General features: G+C 34.2%; 1 protein-coding gene across 1 annotated transcript in view; it reads left to right on the top strand.

The window, feature by feature from the left end:
- Nucleotides 1-12107, top strand: part of LOC136837728 (ras-related protein M-Ras-like) — a 57432-nt gene extending 45325 nt beyond the window's left edge. The window contains exons 3-4 of the mRNA XM_067102642.1: nt 7213-7375; nt 10163-12107. Of these exons, the coding sequence (XP_066958743.1) occupies nt 7213-7375; nt 10163-10246 (247 nt within the window). The 3' untranslated portion in view covers nt 10247-12107. The remainder of the gene's footprint in view (nt 1-7212; nt 7376-10162) is intronic.
- Nucleotides 12108-22341: the final 10234 nt, after the last annotated feature.

Below are 22341 nucleotides of genomic sequence, written 5' to 3'. Positions count from 1 at the left end.
ATAACTTTCTCTGTATAGGCTTATTTTGCCATGGAGCCCTCTTGGGCTTGTAGTCTGTTGACTTTGTCCATAAGGGTTTTCAACTGAAGATTTAAAGTCATACAGGTTAAAAGCAGTAAGCCATTTTTATTTTTGAAAATGATCTAGTGTAGTAAAAATGCAGGCCAAGTATTATGTCTTCAAAATGTTTTGTCCAAAGTAATTTCTTATGGATTATTAACTACCAATTCTAGGTAGATTTGTGATGCCATAAATCTAAATGTAGTCTTCTCTCCAGTAGCAAAACTCCTCAACAGATGATGCATAAAATCCAAACAGTTATTCATCCATATCACACATCCCCCCCCCCAAAAAAAATACAGCTTAAGTACAGTACCAGATAATGCGGTATATATATGTGCAACATAAATTATTTTGAGATAAGAAAACTTCTCATTACCTATTATTGCCTCATTTTCCTACAGAATTCTTTGTAGGTTGTTACCTCTTGCAGTTGTCTTGAATGTCCCTTCAGCCTGAACAGATGTGCGTTCCGTCTTTTTATCCATTCCATTTGGTCTCTACCTAGCTGTCCGGCATCTTCATATGGAGGTGTTGTTAGACTACTCTATATTAATACTATGATGAGAGCAGAATTGTGCAAATCTGAGGTGCTGTCACAATTATTGCTGATTAACTTTTGAGGAACATATCTGGTCTGTCTTTTAAACACAAAATTGGTATCCTACTCCTGAGAAAAACTCTTTTAGGATTATTGAAGACCTCTTCTAAAAATTCATTTATTCTGCCATGTTTGAATACTATTTTCTTGTTTGGTTCTCAGCAGCTAATTCACATCTCAGATTGGTGACTCATGACTTGGAGATTGTTTTGGGGGGGTTTCGGTGTCTGTCTTATTGCTTATGAGCATAGAGATAATTTTCTTATTGCTTGGTTTTGGTTTATTTCTTCATTAGGTAATGCTGGATCTGGTGTCTTCTGAAGCGGAATAACTGTACTGGGCTTTTTTAAATAGGAATATCAAAATCATACTCAAATGATGCAATGCAATCGGCCAAAAACAGAAAATTCCATATTTTTATGATTGTTTAAAAGGTGTAACAAATTCCTTAATTCCTGTTGTATGAAACAAGCACAGATTTCTTTTCCAAATATAAATGTATTGCTATTTATGCATGTTACTGCATATAGAAAATACATTGGGTAAAGAAACAGTCTCATAATTTTCTTTGGGAAGATAGAGACAAAACCATTACGCAGCACCCTCCAAACATCATCCCAATGGTACTCACCAAAATATTTACAATTAAATATTTTTAAAACTTTTCTGTATTAATTTTTATCCCAGATCTAAGTGCATTAATTTGTTAACGTCTTTCAATTTGAATATAAGAAGGCCCATAAAACACTACTTAAACGTTGAAACCATATATTTTGGGCACTAGCTTCTGTGCCCCTGTTCACTGGTAGAATATGGACAGGTGGAAAGTTACAATGGTATATATACAAAAACATAAAGGTGTGGCCCTAGGCCTCCGATGCTATGGAGGTGGCGTTTCTTAAGAAGGAGAATGGCCAAATTCCCTAGTGGTTTTTGGCCTCATTAGCTCCCGTTTGGCGATGGATCTGGCGGTCGCGTTTCCTGGCCTAGATGCTATGGAGGTGGCGTTTCTTAAGAAGGAGAATGGCCAAATTCCTAGTGGTTTTTGGCCTCATTAGCTCCGTTTGGCGATGGATCTGGCGGTCGCGTTTCCAGGAAACGCCGACCGCCAGAATCCATCGCCAAACGGGAGCTAATGAGGCCAAAAACCACTAGGGAATTTGGCCATTCTCCTTTAAGAAACGCCACCTCCATAGCATCGGAGGCCTAGGGCCACACCTTTATGTTTTTGTATATATACCATTGTAACTTTCCACCTGTCCATATTCTACCAGTGAACAGGGCCACAGAAGCTAGTGCCCGAAATATATGGTTTCAACTTTTAAATAGTGTTTTATGGGCCTTCTTATATTCATATTACACTGTAGTATTACAGGAAAAGACATTCGTCTTTCAGTTTGTTTGTAGTACTTGCTGTATATAAAATTATGCACAGTTCTGATCATCCTTTGCATATAGATCTTCCTGAAAATCATCCTTCATATATTACTAGAGATGGAGTTAATTATAACTGCCACACTGTTCTCTTGTGAACCTCAATAGCACACAGTTTTAAAGAAAGTTTTCTTGCGGCTGCGGCTGTGACCAAATTATGTTATGATCTTCATAACCATGTAGTTGATTCGTTGGAACTTTTAAGTTTAACTGGATACAAATGCTGTGCTGTTGAGCAAGCTCGCATGAGTCTTACTATATGTTTTGTCTTAGTTATTTTTTTTTTATCAAATTTGTTTATCTTTGTTGTTTGCATTATTATTTATTCTTCTGTTTTTTGATGTAATGGGCTGCTGCTCCTGTTAATCAACTCAGGCTCGTAGCAGATTGCTTTTTAAACTAGGGTCTCGGCTTGACTAATAACAAATTCGTTGCATTATCTTAGAGATATTCCAGAACCATTCTCACAAACTAAAGCATAAATTTATTTGATCAATAAATATATTGTATGTAGTTTATTAAAAGAAATTACAAAAAATTTGATTGAAAAAAGTGCCATCAGAATTGACTTATAGCACCTTTTCTCATTAATACTAGATAGTCAGCACTTTTAAAAATGATAAAATGCATCAGCAATGGTCAGGCTGATCTAGGTTTGTAAGCTCTTATCTCACACCTTCACCCATATGACTTGAAACTTGTTTTCTCCATTATTTTTGGACCATGAGATATTAGTTTTAATGTCTTTGAAAATGGAAATTTGGCTGTTTTTTAATGGCATTAGCATTGAAAATTATTTTTTTAACTAACTATATTAAGATATCACCTTGTGAAGGTGATTGTTTTTGCAAGGGTTAAGACCATGTTAGTATTGAACAGTTACTGATGGAGTGGGAAGACATTAGATTTTTTATTTGAAAGGGTTAAAATTACTATGTATGTCCTTTATTCGTAGTGCAAATACTTTTGCTGTATCCCAGTAAAGATTTCAACCTATAAACCAGCCAGTCCCCATAGAGATAACCTTCACATAAGTTGTATAAAGCATAATGATTGATCAGTGCTTGATCCCTTATTATGAATGTATTGAAGGATGTGCAAATGCAGGTAGAACAGCCAGTTCTTTAGCCATTAGTCGTAAAACATCAAAATTTCCAAAGGCACTGTGGTATCACTGAGAAAGACTCCGAGGCATGACCAGTACAAAAATAAAATTGTAGAAGTGTGATGTTACAACCCTATTAGAGAGCTATGTACATTTTTTTTTTTTTTACATTAGTTAGTGTCCCTGTCTGTAGAGAATTTGTTACAGCTTTAACTGAAATGTAATGTCAAAAACAAAATTTATTTTTCATCCCTGCATAATCATCCCAGATGCTAAATCCCCTATTTTTAAAGAAAGAAAACAGCAGTCAGTCCTTTAGTCCTACATATGGTTGGGGTGGATGCCACAATTCTCAGGCAGCTGTAAGATTTGTTATGTGTCTGATCTGTGAAGTGCAGATAATTAGTGGGTATGTTCTGTGGGAAGTCTCATTATTACTCGTAGTAAAAAATTAAGAATTAAATCATTTTAGCTTATACCTGTCAGAGACACACAAGAACATGTGTTAAGAAGCATAGCTTAATAATGTAAAACTTCTCTTAATGTAATATTTCCACTGTCTGCTTCTGGCACATCAGGGAGAGTTGAGGTTTGGGAGACTTGTATATTGCCATAGGGTACTCCTGGGAGCAGCAAAAGTTACAGAGGGGAGTACTTTTCCAATAAATGTCCTTTGAGTAAGAAGGTCTAGTGGTACCTAAAGTAGCTCCCATGAACTATTGGTTCTCCAGTGATTAAGATGAATTATTCTAATAAGGACTAAGAAGGGCCTCATTCATGGTATGGTACAGGAGTGAAGTAGTGGCAAAGGGCACAGTGGCTTGATCTTGGTTCCTAGGAATTTTTGCTTTTGCAACAATTGGCTGCAAGGGACATAACTGTGGACCTTCACTAGATATGTATTAACCTGAGACAATGACCATCTTAGGCTTCAGGTCAGTCAGAGAAACCTGATTAAAAGGGTCATTTCTGCATCCATGGAATAGTTGTATTGATCACATTATCTTTTAAGTGTATTGTATTAACCACATAACTACTTTAATTTTTTATGATACAGGTTGAAGGTAGATCTGTAGGGGTTGAAAACAAGTCTCTAGGCATGAAGGTTTGGGATTTTCAGATTCCTGTGTAATATATGAAGTAGTAGTGATCATTGGAGATTCCTATTTAGGGGATCCTCCATTAAGGGAGATCTGTTGGAAGCATCAGACGGTTGGTAAACCATTCTTGTATCCAAAGAGGACCAGAACCATGTTGAATCTCTAAATTATTATAAATTAAGATTAGCACTACTATTCAGTGCAGGCATATTATAAGTATACAGTAATATACTGTATCACTAAAAATGTTCAGCCAAAGCCTATGTACTGTACAGTATTTTTATCTTATCTTTATTGAAACACTTGTAATATGTGTGTCCATATTTTATAAATTAAAAAAACTTTTTTTTTTTGGTCAATGGAACTTAAATTTGATTCAGTTTAATATGTCCCTTTATGTTTAGGAAAGGTTACAAAAATAGCAAAAAAATACAATATGCACTTCTTTCCTCTATAGTTTAGAAGTTGGTATTAAATGCATATGCAGTGCAGGCCCAGAAATAGATTTTTCCTTTGTCAAAATCCTTTTACTGTACTGATGGTAGAAACTTCTCTTACAGTAATTGATGTAGGACAATGACCAAAAATATTCTGTAATCTAATACATCATAGCAATTTAAAGATATTCGCTGGCAGTGCAAAATTTTTATTGTAAATTATCCATCATTACAGAACTTATTTTTCTTTGTTTTTTATTTTCAAATTGGTTTCTTCGTATTTAGTAATCAGATGTAGACTGTCTCAGTTTATAAAATAACAGTTTGGTTATTATTTCCTAATTTTTAATATTTTAATTTTAAAGATTTCCATAGAAGTTTGTTTTGAAATTAATTTTTCACCTTAGAGAGTGGGGTAGAGAGGCATGAACTGTGTATGGTACAATCATTTTAGTTTTTGCTTTTGTGCCAAATTGCCATTTATCTGTCGTGGTTAGTCTGGTCATTGTGTTGTAATTATTGTTACATATACACAGCAGTCATTTTGCATGAGTGCACACACACACACACACCCAACTTTTAATGGATTGCTTGTGTGTGTGAGTGTGGGCATGTGATGATAATTCAGTTGCTTTATTACGAATAGTCTGGAAAGGCTAGCCTATACAAGATATTTTCCTTGCTAAGGTGTCAGAATTTTGGGGTGTTTTGTGTTTTAATACATAATTATTGTACAGTATACAGTATTGATGTATACCTCTCATTTCATAGAATTCTATATGCTTAAAGTTAACTTCTGCTTAGGTTTTTGGGGTAGCGTAGCCCAGCAGAATGGAGGAAGGGCTGACTGATGAGCTTGATACTGTGGTCACTACAACAGCATTCCTTTGGGAATGAATTGGTAGCCATGAAGCCTGAGGGCCAGGGTTGTTTGTTGTCTAAAGAAGCCACCAAGTTAGAGAACTTCCCCGAAGCCATATCTTTCTTCCTGAGGATGAAATTAACTAACATATTAAAATCATCAACAAAAGAACTGAGGCTTGACCAAGGGAAGAGGGTACCATATTATCCTTAGGAGCATCCTCTGAAATATTGAAATGTTGGTCCACTGAGAATAGGGGTGTTTTGTGCTTCTCGGGACTACTAGATATTGGTGACTTGCTGAGCACTGTCTGGAAGAAGGATTCTATGCTTTGAGGACTTCTCTTTCTTGTAGCTCCTACCAAAGGAGCAGCCAGTATCCTCATTACTGCAATGCCCCTGGTCATTGGAATGGCACTGGTCAAAAAAAAAAAAAAAAAAAGTGGTTTGGGTTGTGGGTGTGGTCATTGGAATGGCTCTATACTTAGAACAGCTGTGATTGCTTCTCCAGAGTATTTGTGTAATCTTAATTAGCAGCAAAAAACCACTCTGTTGTCCACCTGCCTTCTGTAGAATACTCTTGAGAAAATTTCATTATTCACAGATTGCATAAGTGAAATACACAGCTATTATGAAAAGAATTGAAGAAATGTGAAATGAATAAATGTATGTGTAGTATTATCAGGTGACTCTTGTTTTCTTTCTTTTTAGGAGAGAAGAAAGTATCTGGAATGGTTTTGTGGGTACAGAGTGGACTCATTTTGAGTAATGGGTTTTGGAATGAAAGAATCTATTGAAGAGATTTTGAATGGATCTTCAGTATTTTTAGTTTAGTTATTAAGTCCTCAAGGGAAAGTAATTTACTAAAGATATACTGTAATGTGTATTGTATAGTAAAAAAAAAAAAAAAAATTAAAGTAATTTTAGGTAGGGAGGCAAATCGTTTCATGAATGTTAAAATACCAAACATCTGCTACCTTAGGATGATAAACAGTTCTTGTAATGTCAAGATTTAATAAATATCCCATCCGTAATTGCAGTGTTAGAACTTGAGAGCTTTAAATTATATTTTTGTAGTGATAATCAGTAACATTGGTTTTTAGTGTTTTATTTGAACATAATACAAGACAGTAATAAATATATTGTTAGCTTAGAGTTTATGAAATAATAAGATTTAAATCATGGGGTCTTAAAATCTTTAGTTAACTAAAACTTGAAAACTTTAAGTTAGCCTAAAAAAATAACTACAGTACTCCCTAAATGATATACATCTTGCAGAGTATTTTTTTCCATTAAAGAGTATCATAGATGGTATATTAGCATCAGTAGCACAACTATGTAGTATTGTGTGTGCATCTCTCCCAATTTTAAGAAAGTTTGATGAGCCATAGGTAAAGTGTTTTCCTTACTTGTATAACCAATTTATTATTAGGGTTTAGGAGAGATTAAAATTCCCTCCAACAAAAGTTTACTGTTTTAATCATGATGATTAAAGCACATAAAGGATGTGATCTTGACTTGGCTTTGAACAGTGACTAAACCTCCCTCTTCAATAGTTTTCTAGTTTTCATTGTTCACTTTATAGCCTTACATTGTATTTTTCTTTTTTTCCAGGGAGTCATACCCCATGCTGTTAGTGGCCAATAAGGTGGACTTGGTACACTTGAGGAAAGTGTCTGAAGAGATGGGACGAGAACTCGCCCACAAACTCAACCTTTCATACATTGAGACGAGTGCCAAGGATCCTCCATTGAACGTTGATTCAGCCTTCCATGAGGTAAAAGTCTTGAAATGTACTGCTGGTTTTTTTTTTTGTTATTGTTACATGATGATTGAATGCTCAAAGCATTTTACGTTTGAGTTAATGAGTCGTCATTATCTCAAATATTATGTGAACACTACCATACTTTGGAAATTTTGTGGCAGTCCAATTATTAAGGTTTAAGTTCTGTAAAATTGCTGATTATTTGCACAGGAAGTTATTAAATACAAGTTGTAAACACAGATATTATTGGAAGTTATTAACATTTATCTGACTTGCACATCATACACAATTCTAATGGCATACACAGGCACTATGTTTGCCTTTCAGGTTCACATATTTAATACATTGACTTTGTTTGTTGTAAAACTACCTAAAAAAAACTAGAAAGACTAATAAGTTTATGGAAAACTTTCCAAGTACAATTAAATTTATTTTTAAAAGACTTGGTACCCAAGCTTTACTGTTGACAAAATAAGTTACACAAAAGAAACTTACAAACAGAATATGTTTGCTCTTTGTATGGTTCTGTTGCTGAAAGTTGTTTAATATAAGTAAATAACAGGAAAGCATAATCGCTAAATTCTTTGGAACATTTACATTATAGTGATTACACATCTTAAAAAGTGTAGTACAGATGCTGGCCTCTTAAAATAAGATTTTGTGAATACAGAAATTTGTCTGTAGCAAAGTACACACTAACTAGTTATAGACAGCAGTTTTTTCTCTTATTGTTCACGATGAATTTGTTTTACATGGTATAAAGCTGATTGGAAGCTGAATGGACTATGGTACTTTATTGTGGTATATTGTATGTTCAGATATGGAAAATTACAAAAATAAAAGGTCCAAATGACAAAGCTTGTGGATGACATGGGAATCTCATTGATTGGAAATAGGATGGCATCATTTGATGTCGATCAGACTATCAAAGGGTGCTGTGGGATATATGATAAAACGCATTACAAAATATAATGTTTTTGTTTCATTTGCAACTGTGCTGAAGTAATAAAACTGTGATGTCATTTGAAAATCAAAGGTTGCAGTAGGATATATGATAAAAAGCATTACAAAATATAAAGTTTTTGTTCCAGTTGCAACTGCACTGAAGTAATAAAACTGAGTAGGAAACCAAAATGAAGAGGTAATGCTGATTGTAGTAGCATATATATGAGAATGTTGGGGTTGGCCCCAGTGCACTGACACAAATTTATGTGAAAAAGATTGTTCTGGCATAATCACAATATATACAGTATACTAAAAATATTATTCAAAGCTTTTCATGTGTAAGACTCAACTATAACCACACATGGATTCAACATTTCCATTTTAACAGACTCCCAACATTGCAGTGCACAACCAAACCAAGAATGTAACACAAAATTCAAAGAAGCCCTTCATGAAATTCTGCGGTATTTACTGTACCCTAGAACCATTTACTGTATGCAGTTTACATACGTTACTCATCTGTAATCTACAAATCAGCATTAAATAATAAAAATCAAAGCAAAAAATGAAAACAGTAATGGAAAACAGTTATCGGCTTCTGATTATACATGTATAATCAGCTGTTCTTCTCAATAAATGAATGTCTTCCATTGCAAGTAATGCTTCTCTGGTCCTTTGTGTGGTGGGAGGCGCATGACCCATTGAGCAATGCTGGAGAAGACTTGGCTTATGAATTGTGTGCTACTGACTTGGCACATTTTCTTCTAGAAGGAGGACAAGGAATTTCATTTTAGTCAGCTATGATACATCGCAACTATATTTCTTAGTTTCCTAATTAATCACTGAATTTCGTGAAAGCCTTGTTTGAATTTCTTACATTTTTTGTTTGGTTGTGCACTGCAATGTGTGGAGTCCAATATGGTTATGTTAAAATGGAAAAGGTGAATCCATGTGTGATAATACATAGTTAACAGTCTTACGCATGAAAATCTTTCTTCTCATTCTGAAATACTGTATCTGGAATTGCAAACTATGGACAGGAGGTTATTTCTTAAAACCAACCATTGGGGCTCTAAGGATCTTGCTCAGATGCAATTTGTTTTAAACTTGATTATTATAGTTCACTAGAAAATTTGGTTTAATATATAATACAGTAGACAGTGCTTTAGCCAGTAAAAGGGTTTGTTCTTTACTACAAAAGAAATACCAGTGAGCTTAGTTGAAAGCCACTGAGGAGAATGCTAAGTGCACAAAAAAAACTAGGGGTCGTTATAGAACAAGGAATTTCAGATGTGAGGCCTGGGGTCTTAAGACTTTTAATTTTATTTTTAATTTTCATGACTTCTGAGAACATTACATATAGAGAAAATTACGTATAAACACCTATAAGTATTGTAGTGTTCAGTAGCCTCTCGGTATTACATATAGCTTTGAAACTAGTGAGGCATATCAGCCGTTTGACCAGTTGCTAGGTAGTGCCAGCTCACTGAATTTTTGCCTTGCCTCAGTGGCCTAATCATCCCTTGCATATACCAAGGTCTTAACTAGGTTAGCATTCAAAATACTCAGATAACTCCAGTAAGATGATGGCTTGTATATATAAAGTATGTATAGAATTTGTCAAAGAAGTGATTGTTTCAGACTGAACATATACAAACTCATAAATTCATTTTCACTTAATAATTGACCTTTAAAACAGCCATCCTAACCTTTGACCTAAAGTCCAAACTCCAGCCATCCATCCTTGTAAATAATTATTTGAAATTTATTTTCCCAATGTTTCCATAACATTTAAACTTGCATTGTGTTTTAATATGCATCTCACTTTTGACTCACAGTATCTATTTTTCACAGGTTGTCCGTATCATCCGTAACTCCCCACTAATCGATGGCCCCAAGAAGCACCGAGTCAAGACTACTAAATGCTTGCTTATGTAAGAGGCTCCTTTTTAAAATTTATTTATTTTTATATATGTTTATTATTGTTTTTTGTGCAGGCTCCCACAACCAATAAACTAACTGATACTTAGTTTGATAGTGATTTTGGAAATGAAATAAGTACATTTGTGTAAATATGGACAGGTATGTAGACATAGGGAAACAAGTGAACATGGCATATTTTGTTCAAATATAAACCAAATATACACTATTTACCTACATTATTCATGATTATTTTTACACAGTTGTATGCACAGTTGTTTGGTTTCTTAAATAATTAGAGACCTTCACACCAACAAGGATTCTTTAAAATTTCAGTGACCATTAGTAGCATGAGTAGAGAACCACAGTGATAAAGATGGTAGTACAGAATACTGTTCAGTGCTGCAAATATTTCTGTCATCACTTATTAGACTACCTCTTTAAGCACTGTCTTGCAAATATATATATTCCATCATTTCTTCTTGCAGTGACATTGTTCTTTGTACTTTTTTGGTGTGTAGTAATATATGCAGAGGAATACAGGACAGTTACTGTAGTCTTTGACTTCATCTTGGTTAGATCTGAGGACAAAAAATAAACGAGTGAAAAATATGGTATATAAAAAGAATTTACAGAAATCAGTGAACATGGAAGCATGTAAGATTTTCTATAGCTGAATTTTAGAAGGAAAGGACTAATAAGTATATGAATGTGGTGAATTAACAGCAGTTGTAACTACAGATAATTTTTTTTTACATCAACATTTTCATCCTGTAAGGTGACTGGATTTGTTAGGTAGTTTATTTGGTAGAAAAAAAAGAGAAATTCTAATTATAGGAATTTGCAATGGTGACATTGTTTTTTTACAGTTTAACATTGTAGTAAGGTTTGGCTTTATTTGTAAATTTTACCCACTTATGCTGCAATATTTGCATAAGGAAAAACTATACGAACATACATCTACTGTAATTGCACTTACTGTGATAGTGGATTTACACCAATAGGCCATTGGATACTGTGACATATAACTTTACAACATGATTACTTGTTTCAAAGCAGGTGATTGCTAAGTCAGTTTTAATCTTACATTTTCTGTTGCCAAAGATACAATGTGAATTCATAACTTTTGTGTTACATTGTTATTATCACTAATTTCAGCAACCTTATAGCTGCTACTTATTGCACAACATATAACAACGCACAGGGCATTGTAAAGACTGTGTTCACATTGATTTAATCATATATATATATGTATGTTGCATATACCTATGAATGGTCACTTGTCTGTAGCCTCATAGAATTCATAGGCAAATTAGATATACTGTACAAAAGATTTTAATTTCTGTATCATATAGTTACAGAAACAATTGGTGAATATACTATCATTCATATGTATATGAATCATTGTCATATGGAAATATGGAAAAACTTACTGTTAGTTGTATAATGTCAGGTCTTTGCTGAAGGAACTGTTGAAATTGATTGATTGAGTTTAATGTGGCATATGTCAAGTTAATGGTTTTTGCTGAAAACCCCTTGTTATTTTTTTTAAGTCATGTGCTGATCAGTATACACATTAAAAACTTGATTGTCTCTAGTTCTTTAGTGTATGTTGATATTTATATTTTCTTGAAGGCTACTAAGAAAATTTCATGAAGTTAAATAATTCTTAGTGTCATTAAGGCTGCTGCTCTTTCCTTCTGTTCCATAAATTTAAATGTGTCATTTCATAAGGATTATCTTTCAGTTCCTTTAGGACTAATAAAATAAAAGTTAAATAGTAAGGCTGAGAACTTTGTGTAAGGTGAGTTTCATATATTGAACTCCAAATGTACAATTGGTGCAGTGGTTAAAGAAATCATAAATTAAATAGCTTACAGTTGTGTTTAATATTCATTTCTGTGGAAAATAGCATAAAATTGGACTTGTTGAAGGATTTCTTTGAAAAAATAGTAATGTATGTTAATCCTACACCATCCACACAATCCCAGGTTATATTCTGGCTTTTTTGTTTGCGTGGTGACTTATCTGTCACCTCTTTTAGTTTACTCATTTAAATTTGCAATCTCTTGTTTCCATCTTCAGTAATATCAGTATGCCTTGTGGTACTGTCTCCGAGTTGAAACAGTGTTTTATTTCTTCATAAAATAGTTATGAATAATACTTGAGAAGGATTGTCACTGGATCCAAGTGAAATTCTTCAAGTATCAACCCATGGCTGATATTTTTCTCTGTAAAGAGTAGTTTGCATTGGTAATCTGAATGCAGATTTTTTTGTACAATATATTTGTACATTTATATTTTTGAACATGTTCATTATTCAATATTTATTTATACAGGGACTCCCACAGTGTACATTTAATACCAATAAATTACTTTGAATGTAAAGGAAGAAAGCACTGAAGAGGGAAAGAGCGGAATAACCTAGACATCAGAGTTGTGAATGAAAAAAATAGACTAGTCTAGGGTAAAGTAATGTATAAGGGAAAAAGTGAGAGATAAAGTTAATATAAAAATATGAGTGAATAACAAAAGTTACGAAACAAAGTCGTGAAGCAGAGTAGGAGAACAGAGAAAATAATGAGAACAGTATATTAAACATCAAGCACACAGATACACAAAATATTGTGAACATTATACCATCAGAACTTTGGACTTAGCTTGTACCATTGTCAAGCTCATCCTTACCATCCAGATCTGCACAGCAGATTATCATCTTCATACAGTCATGAAAGAGAAAGCAAGAGTAATGAAAGTATTCAAGACACTGATGGCTGCTAAAACCAGCTAAGGGATGCATTATTTATTGCAGTAATTCTTTTGCCATTAACCTAATCATATGGGATCTTGAGAATTTATGGACGAGATATATAAAATCTATAGTAAGGTGGTACAAGAAGTTTATATATATAAAAAAATATTGTTCTATTATCTGTAGGAATTAAATTTACTGATTTCAAATGCATTATTAGACAAATTCTGTGATTAAAATGTGAGTGTAATATTTTTTACAAACAAAACCAAATTATTACCACCGTTTATCTACTGGTACAATAATGAATTGTTCTTGATTCTAAATAAAAGTTCAGTGAAAGGTTTTCAGAGCATGGCAACCTAATTCAAGGGTTTAATGAGATTGTTGTCCATTAGGCAAACTGTCCAATATATGTATATAGAGTATATTGTCTACTAACATATATATATATATATATATATATATATATATATATATATATATATATATATATATATATATATATATATATATATATATATATATATATATATATATATATATATATATATATATATATATATATATATGGATGAATACCGTTATTTCTGAGCTCAATTGATTAAAGAGAGTTGTCAGGTGCCTGGTTTGTGACCATAAAAATAGGCACCAAAATTGCAAAACAAATACAGGTATTATAGTTGATGCAACCTTTGTGAGCTTGACAAACGTCTTAACCACTGCCAAGTCTTTTAAGTTATGGTTTCATATGTTCATAATAATTTGTTTGCTTAGGCCTTAGCTTGGGTATCTGATCTTGATGCTTCTCTGGTATCTTCCTACTTTTGTCATCCTATATCATTTATTGTTAGCTTTGTTTTACACTATTTAATTGCTTCATTTTTTTTATATGATGCCAGTAAAGTGTAGTGTATGCTTTATGGAATGATGAATATCTCTTATTGGTAAGGAATATAAAACAAGTAGGCATTAATTTCCAAACAGAATATGAAACCATTATATTTTTATTGGGGTGTCTATATATCTGTCTGTAAGTCTGTTTGTATGTATATGTAAATGCACATAAATGTGCACACAAATATCACAATAATTTTTGGTTTTATGGGAAAAACATATGTTGGTAACATAGCAATCTTTGTAGTACATCATTAATGTATTTTGCTTCAGATATGAAGATTTCTTTTGGCGAACTATTATATATTATTATTGATTGGAAGGAGACCCTCATTTGAACATATGGGTAAAAATTACCTCACCTTCAGCTGAATTTAGTTTATGGTATATTTTTTTCACTCTTTCCAATTAATATTTTCATGCTGTTAGTTCGTTCTGCAACTAAAACTGTTCAGTATTCTTTTCTTCATAATCAGGGAAGGATACAACTACTATAGGGATTCCTTAATAAGGAAATGAGGAGGTGCAAAAATTTTGGGAAGGGAGAGATCCAGGTGGAAAGGGTGGGTCATCAGGTAACTGTAAGATTGTAGTTCCTCCTGTGGCATCAAAATCAAGTTGCTCTCAAGCTCTGTTGATTATGATCACATTAAAGTATTGCTTTAAAGACTGATAAAAGGAGTTGGGTCCTGCTGCTTTTTACTGCTGAATTGTGCAGAACATTAGGTGTAAGGACCTCATTGATCTGTTCGGCTAGATGGTAAGTTGTTTTGTGGGTACAGCAGCGAGTAAAATTAACAAACCAGCTGTGTGGGTAGAGCAGCCAGTAGCAGCAACCAACGTCCGGGGAGGCCACACTCAGCCTCCACTATTAAGACAGAATGTATAATAAATATTTGGAGAATGAAAGTATTAATAACAATGTATCTCCGACTAGCTACCAACAAAAAACTTACTTGCAATTTATTACCAAAATAAAAACAAAAGACTCCATTACCAGTACAAATGCTATGATCATGGATGCCCCAGCATTTATAGTGGGATGACAACTGCATCTGTTGCAGTGGATCTCCTGCTACTTTCAAGAAAGGGCCATCAGTAGCCACATGGGAAAGTGTACACCACCACCATCGCTTGTGATGTCATTTTCACACGATAATCAGCAGTGCCCCCTGACGCAAGATGAATACAGATATTAGAAACACTTGGTATCCTGAAGTAGAAACCTGACTTAAATAATGCAGGAAACAATTCTTTTAAGTATTATATACTGTCCTAACAGCAATTCACATGACCTGCTGCCCCAACAAGACCATGCATCTGGGAGAGGAAACAAGCAACATGCCTAGGAAGGTCTCCCACAAGCAGAGAAATCATGTTAAAAACTGGCACGAGTCATGTGACCTCGTACACAAGCCAGACAACTATATGCCAACCAGAATAACAGAAAAACGGTCCATAATTTTTAACCAGTCAGAGGGCATAGAAACTGGATGTACAGTATTTTGGACCAACAGAATGCTACCTCGTCATGCAAAAGCAGCAGAACCGGACTCCCTTGATCAGTTTTCACACCACCACCCTAATGTTATCATACTCGGCAGACTTTGGAGACCCGTGCCTTCCATCTGGATCTCGCCCTTTCATGAATTTTTGTTCCTACTGATTTCTTTATTAAAGGAATAAGTATAGTACTTGCATGCATCTTTCCCAATGATGATGAAATGTATATTGGTAAGTTACTTGCAGACCAAAGTAACAGTGAGAAAATATTGAAGAGGAAGGCTAATAAAATCTATTATAAACTAAATGTAGCTGATGCAAAGATAATTTTTAACACAGCGTATTGTAATTATTATTATTTTTACTTTTATTATTAAATTTATTATTGTTGTTGTTGTTGTAAGAAGTCATGATCATGGAGCCATTCATTCCCTTATGTTTGAGTAAGACTTCAGTAACAATCGTAAGATTTGTATTGTATTTGTAGAGGGTAAATACTAAATGTTGTCTTATGTTTCAGCTATATGTTGATCAAGTGTAGTGTTACTTAAAAAAAAGTTTATATACGTTGATATTGACTTAAGCTTTAAATTAAGTTTGTAACCCAAATCTTTCAATATGTACCAAAGAAACATGGAAGTTGTAGACATTCATTTTCCATGTCACCTTTATTATTGTCACAATTAGCACTTGTTTGTGGACATACATCCTCTATTCAATTTAGTACCATGGATGTTTTTCAATTTATTTTTGCAGATATAATGGAGGAATAACAAGGTAGAGGCTTTCTATGCTCAAAATAGAAGCACAAACAAAATGCCTTATAGGGCATATGAATAAGTGCTCAAATTCAGATTTAATTTTAATTAGAAAAAAATTATTTACAAATGTTTCTGCAGTCTCCAAGGCTTATGTTTTGATGCTGCAGTGCACTTGTCATTGTATTAGGATATTTTTGAAAGTGCAAAATCTTCCATAAGCTACATGAAGGAAGTTTTGTGAATGTAATGAAGTTCATTCCTGGCACCATAACTCAAATGACTGAAACGCCCATCTTTTGCTGTGTTGAAGTCCATGCCCGATTTTAAAACAGGACCCCTGCACCCTCACGACTCCCCCCTTGAGTAGGTGTGAGGGGCTTGCGGATATGCTTTGACACATCCAGTAATTTACTGTTAGTGAAATACAGACACATGTATCAGTATTAACATAGAGTGTTTATATATATATGCATATATTAAGAGTTTGTACATGGTACAAAGTATGTGTTACACAGATCATACATTTGTAATGTAGACTGCAGGCATCCACGTATATGTACACACCTATTTAACCAACTTCTGATTAAGTGTGATGAAAATTTAGCCATTGGTCTGGAATTGGTTCCTTCAGTGCATAAATACAACAGTATGTGTATTAACATGTTTGCACATTAATATTTTTGTATGCATATATATTATATAATACTTTTCATACTGTACATGTATGTGTGTGTGAAATTATTGACAAGAAGCAGCATAATTTTGAATGGATAGCATTATTCTAATATAATTCCTAAATTGGAATCTGCTTCTTTGTTGATAATTCACAAGTTAGTTGGTTTTTTGCCCTTTCTGTTATAGTGCCAGTATCTTTTCATTTGTTAATTATTGTGTGACCATGGTATGTAATGAAATGGAAAAAAGTATATTCATGCATTTTTTTCAAATGAAAATTAGGTAATTAATGTACTTTGATGTATGATATTGGAGGAAATTCAATTAAATACTGCAAAGTTAATATGACCAAAAACAGGTAGTACTTATAGATTCAAACATGCAGTTGTATCAGATCTCATTGTGTCGATAAAGTCATATACACTGGAATTTAATACTGGCTTTTAAGGCCAAGAAGACTTGTTTACAGACCTATCAATAATTTTGAAAGTTATCCCAGTTGTAAGGCTTTTCCTTTTTTCAGGAGTATAGACATTATTTGCACCTCCCTTGGTTATCCTCACTCCTCACTGCCTTCCAGCATCATATCCCCCGTAAGGCTGGAAGGAAGTGAGGCTAAAGGAGATCTTCAAGTAAAGCAAGTTGTTTTCTTTGATCTTGTTTTGATTTTTCTCCCACTAGGATAGTAGAATCCCCAGTCCTTGAGAACTTTGTTGTAAACTATATTTTGTGAAGTATATGTTGTCTGGATGTTCCAGATGCTACATAAAAATATAGATATATTACATTTAATGAAAAATGTTAATTTAGTATGTCCCTGAGCATTTAACTTGGCCTAGTTAAGTTGTTGCTTAAATACCCCCACATGAGCATCACCTTGCAAGGCCTTTGTCAGTTATTGCTCAGGGAAAGTGGTGGTGTGTCATTAGGATGTAATTAAATGTCCAGATATGTCATTGCTGTACAAAATGTCTTGAAATGATTCAATGTTCCTTTTGTCAGTAGTCTTGACTCTTGTCATAAGTGTTCTAAGATCATCATATAGTACGATTGTTTATGACTGTACCTGAGGCTTTGAAATGCCAAGGTCTCAAGAAGAACAAGGTTTATGGAGCTCAATAGAAACTCCTTTTCATAACTTGTGCTGCAGACATTCAGTGCAACTAATTAATTAAATGTTACATTGTGCAGTTCATTGCAAATCCACTGAAAAGACTTGGAGTGATAGGAGTATTGTAGTGGTTTTGGAAAAAGTCGAAGTGCATATTATTGCTGCATGTTGTGCTGTGCTAAAGGGCATTTGAGTTCTAATTGTATTAGAAGTTGTAAATATGTTGTGCGTATGGATAAGTTGTGGAAGATCAAGATGTACAACGCTAGGCTTCAGAAGACCAGAAGGATTCAGTGCACTGCAATGGACACGATTCATACATCTGAAACAAGCATGGTGTTGAGGTTGTAGACGTTGAAATCCTACATAAGGAATCACGTATGAGATTGTGCTACCAGTGCAAACTGGAGTTAGCTATCAGTCCTTTGGTAGCTTGGCAGAAATATTGACAGTATTAGGTAACAGACAGTCTGTTGTCTGGAAAGGATAACAATTGAAAATAAAGTTTCAGTTGGTGTATTTTAGCCTAAAACTCGTCAGAATGCCATTAAAATTAAATGTTGTATAATTGTTTTTCTTTTCCTTTAAACTGTTCTAATGCCCAATGAGTATCAAGTCTATTTTATACCATTTGGTTGTCTAATGTTTAACTGTTTTGGGTAATGACAGTTTTGCTTATCATGAATAACTGTAGTAATTATCATAATACTGTACTGCAGCAATAATAATAATAATAATAATAATAAGCAAAGCCATCTGAACCATACGTTGAACATCAGGTGATCACCTATTTATGACAGGTTTGTAATTTTTCTAAAAGTCCTTAATAATATGAAGCCCACATTTTTAATTAGAGTAGTACTTTGTTAAATGGGGGGGGGGGGATTTTATGAATGGGCAAATTAAACATGCTGGGATTCTGTTACAGTACATGCTCAGATTTTATTATTTACTTTTCAGTGTTTTAGTTTCTGAACTTTTCCATGTCCTTAAGTTTTTGCAATGTCAGCACACTGTAATTTAAATTGTGTAAATATTTTATTGCTACTACAAGATGAAATTCTTGATTTCTAGGCCTGGCACAAAATGTAACTTTAATTTTAGATTGAAATCTCATGATGGATTCCTGGACTTCAAGCCCTTTGCTGTTGGGTGGGTAGCTTCAAAAAGTATCTTCTTAAAACCCATTCATAATATGTAGTACCTCAAAACTTTCATTGATTCAGCTCACTCCAAGCATGTGATGACTCCTGTACGATCTAAAACAAAATTCATGATTACTCTTAAGAACATGAGGCTGGATGCGTGTGTCTTCTACAATTCAGGTAGCTTTAGTGGTTGAGCAAGGTGAAAGTTGCGTAAAGCTTGGCTCCTTGTGTGCTGGGCTGTTCTCAACAAACGACAGCTTTCAAGGCTCTAGGAACATTAAATAAATCTAGGGTAGCCCATAAAAGAGAAAAGTTGGTGTATCCTGTCTAAATGTAGTTCCATGGTAAGCATTGAAAAATACCCGGGTGAATTATAAACCACGGTTAGTGAATAAAGTAGACCCCTAAACGACCAAAGTAGGGAAACATACACTTCATTAGCCCTTAACCATACTCAAATCAAGACAATATCCAACCTTGATTCATTTTCTCTCCTTGCGAATGAAAACTGGTCAAGATTTCAGGTATTACAAATGGATATTACTGAAATGAAAAATTCCATTAACCAGATATCCAAGACAAGAAATGTCTAGACAAATCAAAGACATTTGTTGTTGGCTGAAACCACATTATGTGAAAGTCTTGAAATTTTTCAGTGTGGTGAAGAGCTTTTACACTTGGCTTGGATTAAATTTCCTTCTCTGTAAAGTCCTCTTACTTTGTACTAACTGTTTAGTTTTTAAGCTTGCCTTGAGTTACCTGAAGTAGGTTGCTCATGTCTGAGCTGCAAGTGCATCACTGGAGCACCATCATGTGGTGCCACCTTCTGACTGAAAAAGGAATTTATAAATTTCAAAATTTACCACACAATACACTTATATAATTTGTATAAATTTTTCAGAGGGTGGCTCCGATAATAATTTTTAGAAAGTATATATCCCAGCTGCAATTCTTTTGCACAGCAGTTTCAGTTGAGGAAATGTTTTTATTTTTTTTTCCTCTCCATAAGACAACAGGTATCATTCCCTGAACACCAAAACTGACTCAGATTTGTCTCTCTCGCTGCTTAATACTAATAATTATGATCTTTTCAGTTACAATCATATCTTAGACTAATCCTCTGTCCTAAGTCAACTGGACAGGTCTGGTTTGTCCCAAACAGTTCCTCACAAACATATCCATGGCATGTGAAAGCTTTTTGATCTCTTCTGTAGTTCTTATTTGTTATTTGGTGACCCCATAGGAAGGCAGTTCCATCAGTGCACTTTACTGTACCTCCACTCATTTTTTCCCTTCCGTCTTTCCACCTCTCCTAAGAATTGTTTTATAGTGCAACTGCAAGGTTTTCCTCCTGCTACACCTTTAAAACCTTTTTACTCTCTATTTCTCTTAACAGCGCTGAATGATTTCATAGGTCCCAGTGCTCAGCCCTTTGAATAAATTTCATATTCTATTCATGTTGCCATTTTGAAACTCGGTATTTTAAGTTTACTGTTCTTTGTTAAAAATACAAAGAAAGCTAAAAGGGAGTTGAAGTTAGCCGTGAACAAAAAAGTTATACTTATCCATAAAAAAAATATAAACATTCAACTGATGTTGATATAGATATGGTAACTTTGTTTAAGCCATGGGAGACTATGATACATTTAATTCCAAATTTTTTATTGATGTCATTTGCAACTTTTATGCAACAAAATGCAAAGGGAGAGATAACATTTTTTGGACTTGATGGGATAATAAGTGATCAGAGATGTTAACCATTAAATGCAAAGCTGATATCTTCTAATTTATTCTGGAAGCTTCCAGAATAAATTACACTCATAACATATGACATCATAACTAAACTAGGGGGTAAAACCGTCAAGGAAAATAGTCTGGCAGCCAAATACCCGAGTACGCCCCAGCTACGAAGGATCATTTGGATTGTCGTCCATCCCACTAACAGGAAACTTGAATGCAATGCACTTACTTCATGTTCAAAGGGCTAAAATTCTACCATCAGAAAAATGCTGTTCAATGAGGGAAAAATTCCACCCTTGCAATATCCTGCAGACCACACCCTGGCAAATCACAAAAGAACATGCTTTAGGATTTCCTCCTTAATTACTCTCAAAACCAAGGATCTTTTGCTCATTACAGTAAGAAAAAATTGCTAAGTACTTTACCCAAATATTCTGTGCTTAAGGTCAAATTTTCTTGCTCTCCAGCCCGTAACTACAATATGATGTTTTTAATTGGGACTCTTGTGAGCAGTAACAGGCCAAAGGTTAAGTTTTTAATCCTGCTGTATGATGGTCCTAACTTTATTATTGTCGTAACATTCCACATGCAAGGTATGGCTGTATACACTTAAGCTGGGACGACCTATTTAACGTCAGAAAAATTTCGAGTGTAGCTGTCATGAGGTTCTGTTTTAAAATTTTCAGTAAATTTTGCTATATACCGCAATCCAAATATGAACGATTCTAATGAATTTCAGAACGAAGAACATCCAAAGCATATTTTTAACTCTTTATTTTTGACGTTTTGGTACAAATCTGGTACCATTTTCGAAAAATCAGCTGAAATGAGCAAAAGACATCGACATGGATATAGATTTGTACCGAAACTCAAAAATAAAGAGTTAAAAAAGATTTGTACCGAAACGTCAAAAGTAAAGAGTAAAAATGATTTGCACCTTAATGTCAAAAATAGAGTTAAAAATATGCTTTGGACGTTCTTCGTTCTGAAATTCATCAGTATACTGAGATTTCCCAAATCTACCCCAGTCACGACGACTTTATCTGAACGATTCTACGTACAGTATGACTGTCCCTTGGACAGGATTAGTATGGCTGTCATTGGATTTAAAAGTTACACTCAATATTTGTGGAGACTAATGCAAAGCACAGCGAGTGGCTAAATTCAGATTCCACAGATCAACATGGCTGGTCTGCTCTTGAATTCTGTGTATCCTACGATTTTGTCCAGCTAACTGAGGAACTCTTGCATATTTCTGGTTACAGATTAGACCTCTATTCACAGACGTTCCAGCTACTGTCAAGTCCTAGGTCTGTAAATATATAGGCACTTCTGATCATTGTGCCATTGAGATGGACATATCTGTCAATCAGTATACTCCTAATGCCACCACTGGAAAAATGGTCGGGCTGAAACCTAGAGCCAATTGGGATCGCACTACTGAAGCTTGTCAGCCACTTAATATTTCATATGCTATATTAGATCCTGAACCCAAGAAAAAGTTATATGAAATGCTGATGGCTATT

Source organism: Macrobrachium rosenbergii, chromosome 59 (genome assembly GCF_040412425.1).
Source record: "Macrobrachium rosenbergii isolate ZJJX-2024 chromosome 59, ASM4041242v1, whole genome shotgun sequence".
Classification (NCBI taxonomy): domain Eukaryota; kingdom Metazoa; phylum Arthropoda; class Malacostraca; order Decapoda; family Palaemonidae; genus Macrobrachium; species Macrobrachium rosenbergii.
This window is presented reverse-complemented; position numbering and strand designations above follow the sequence as displayed.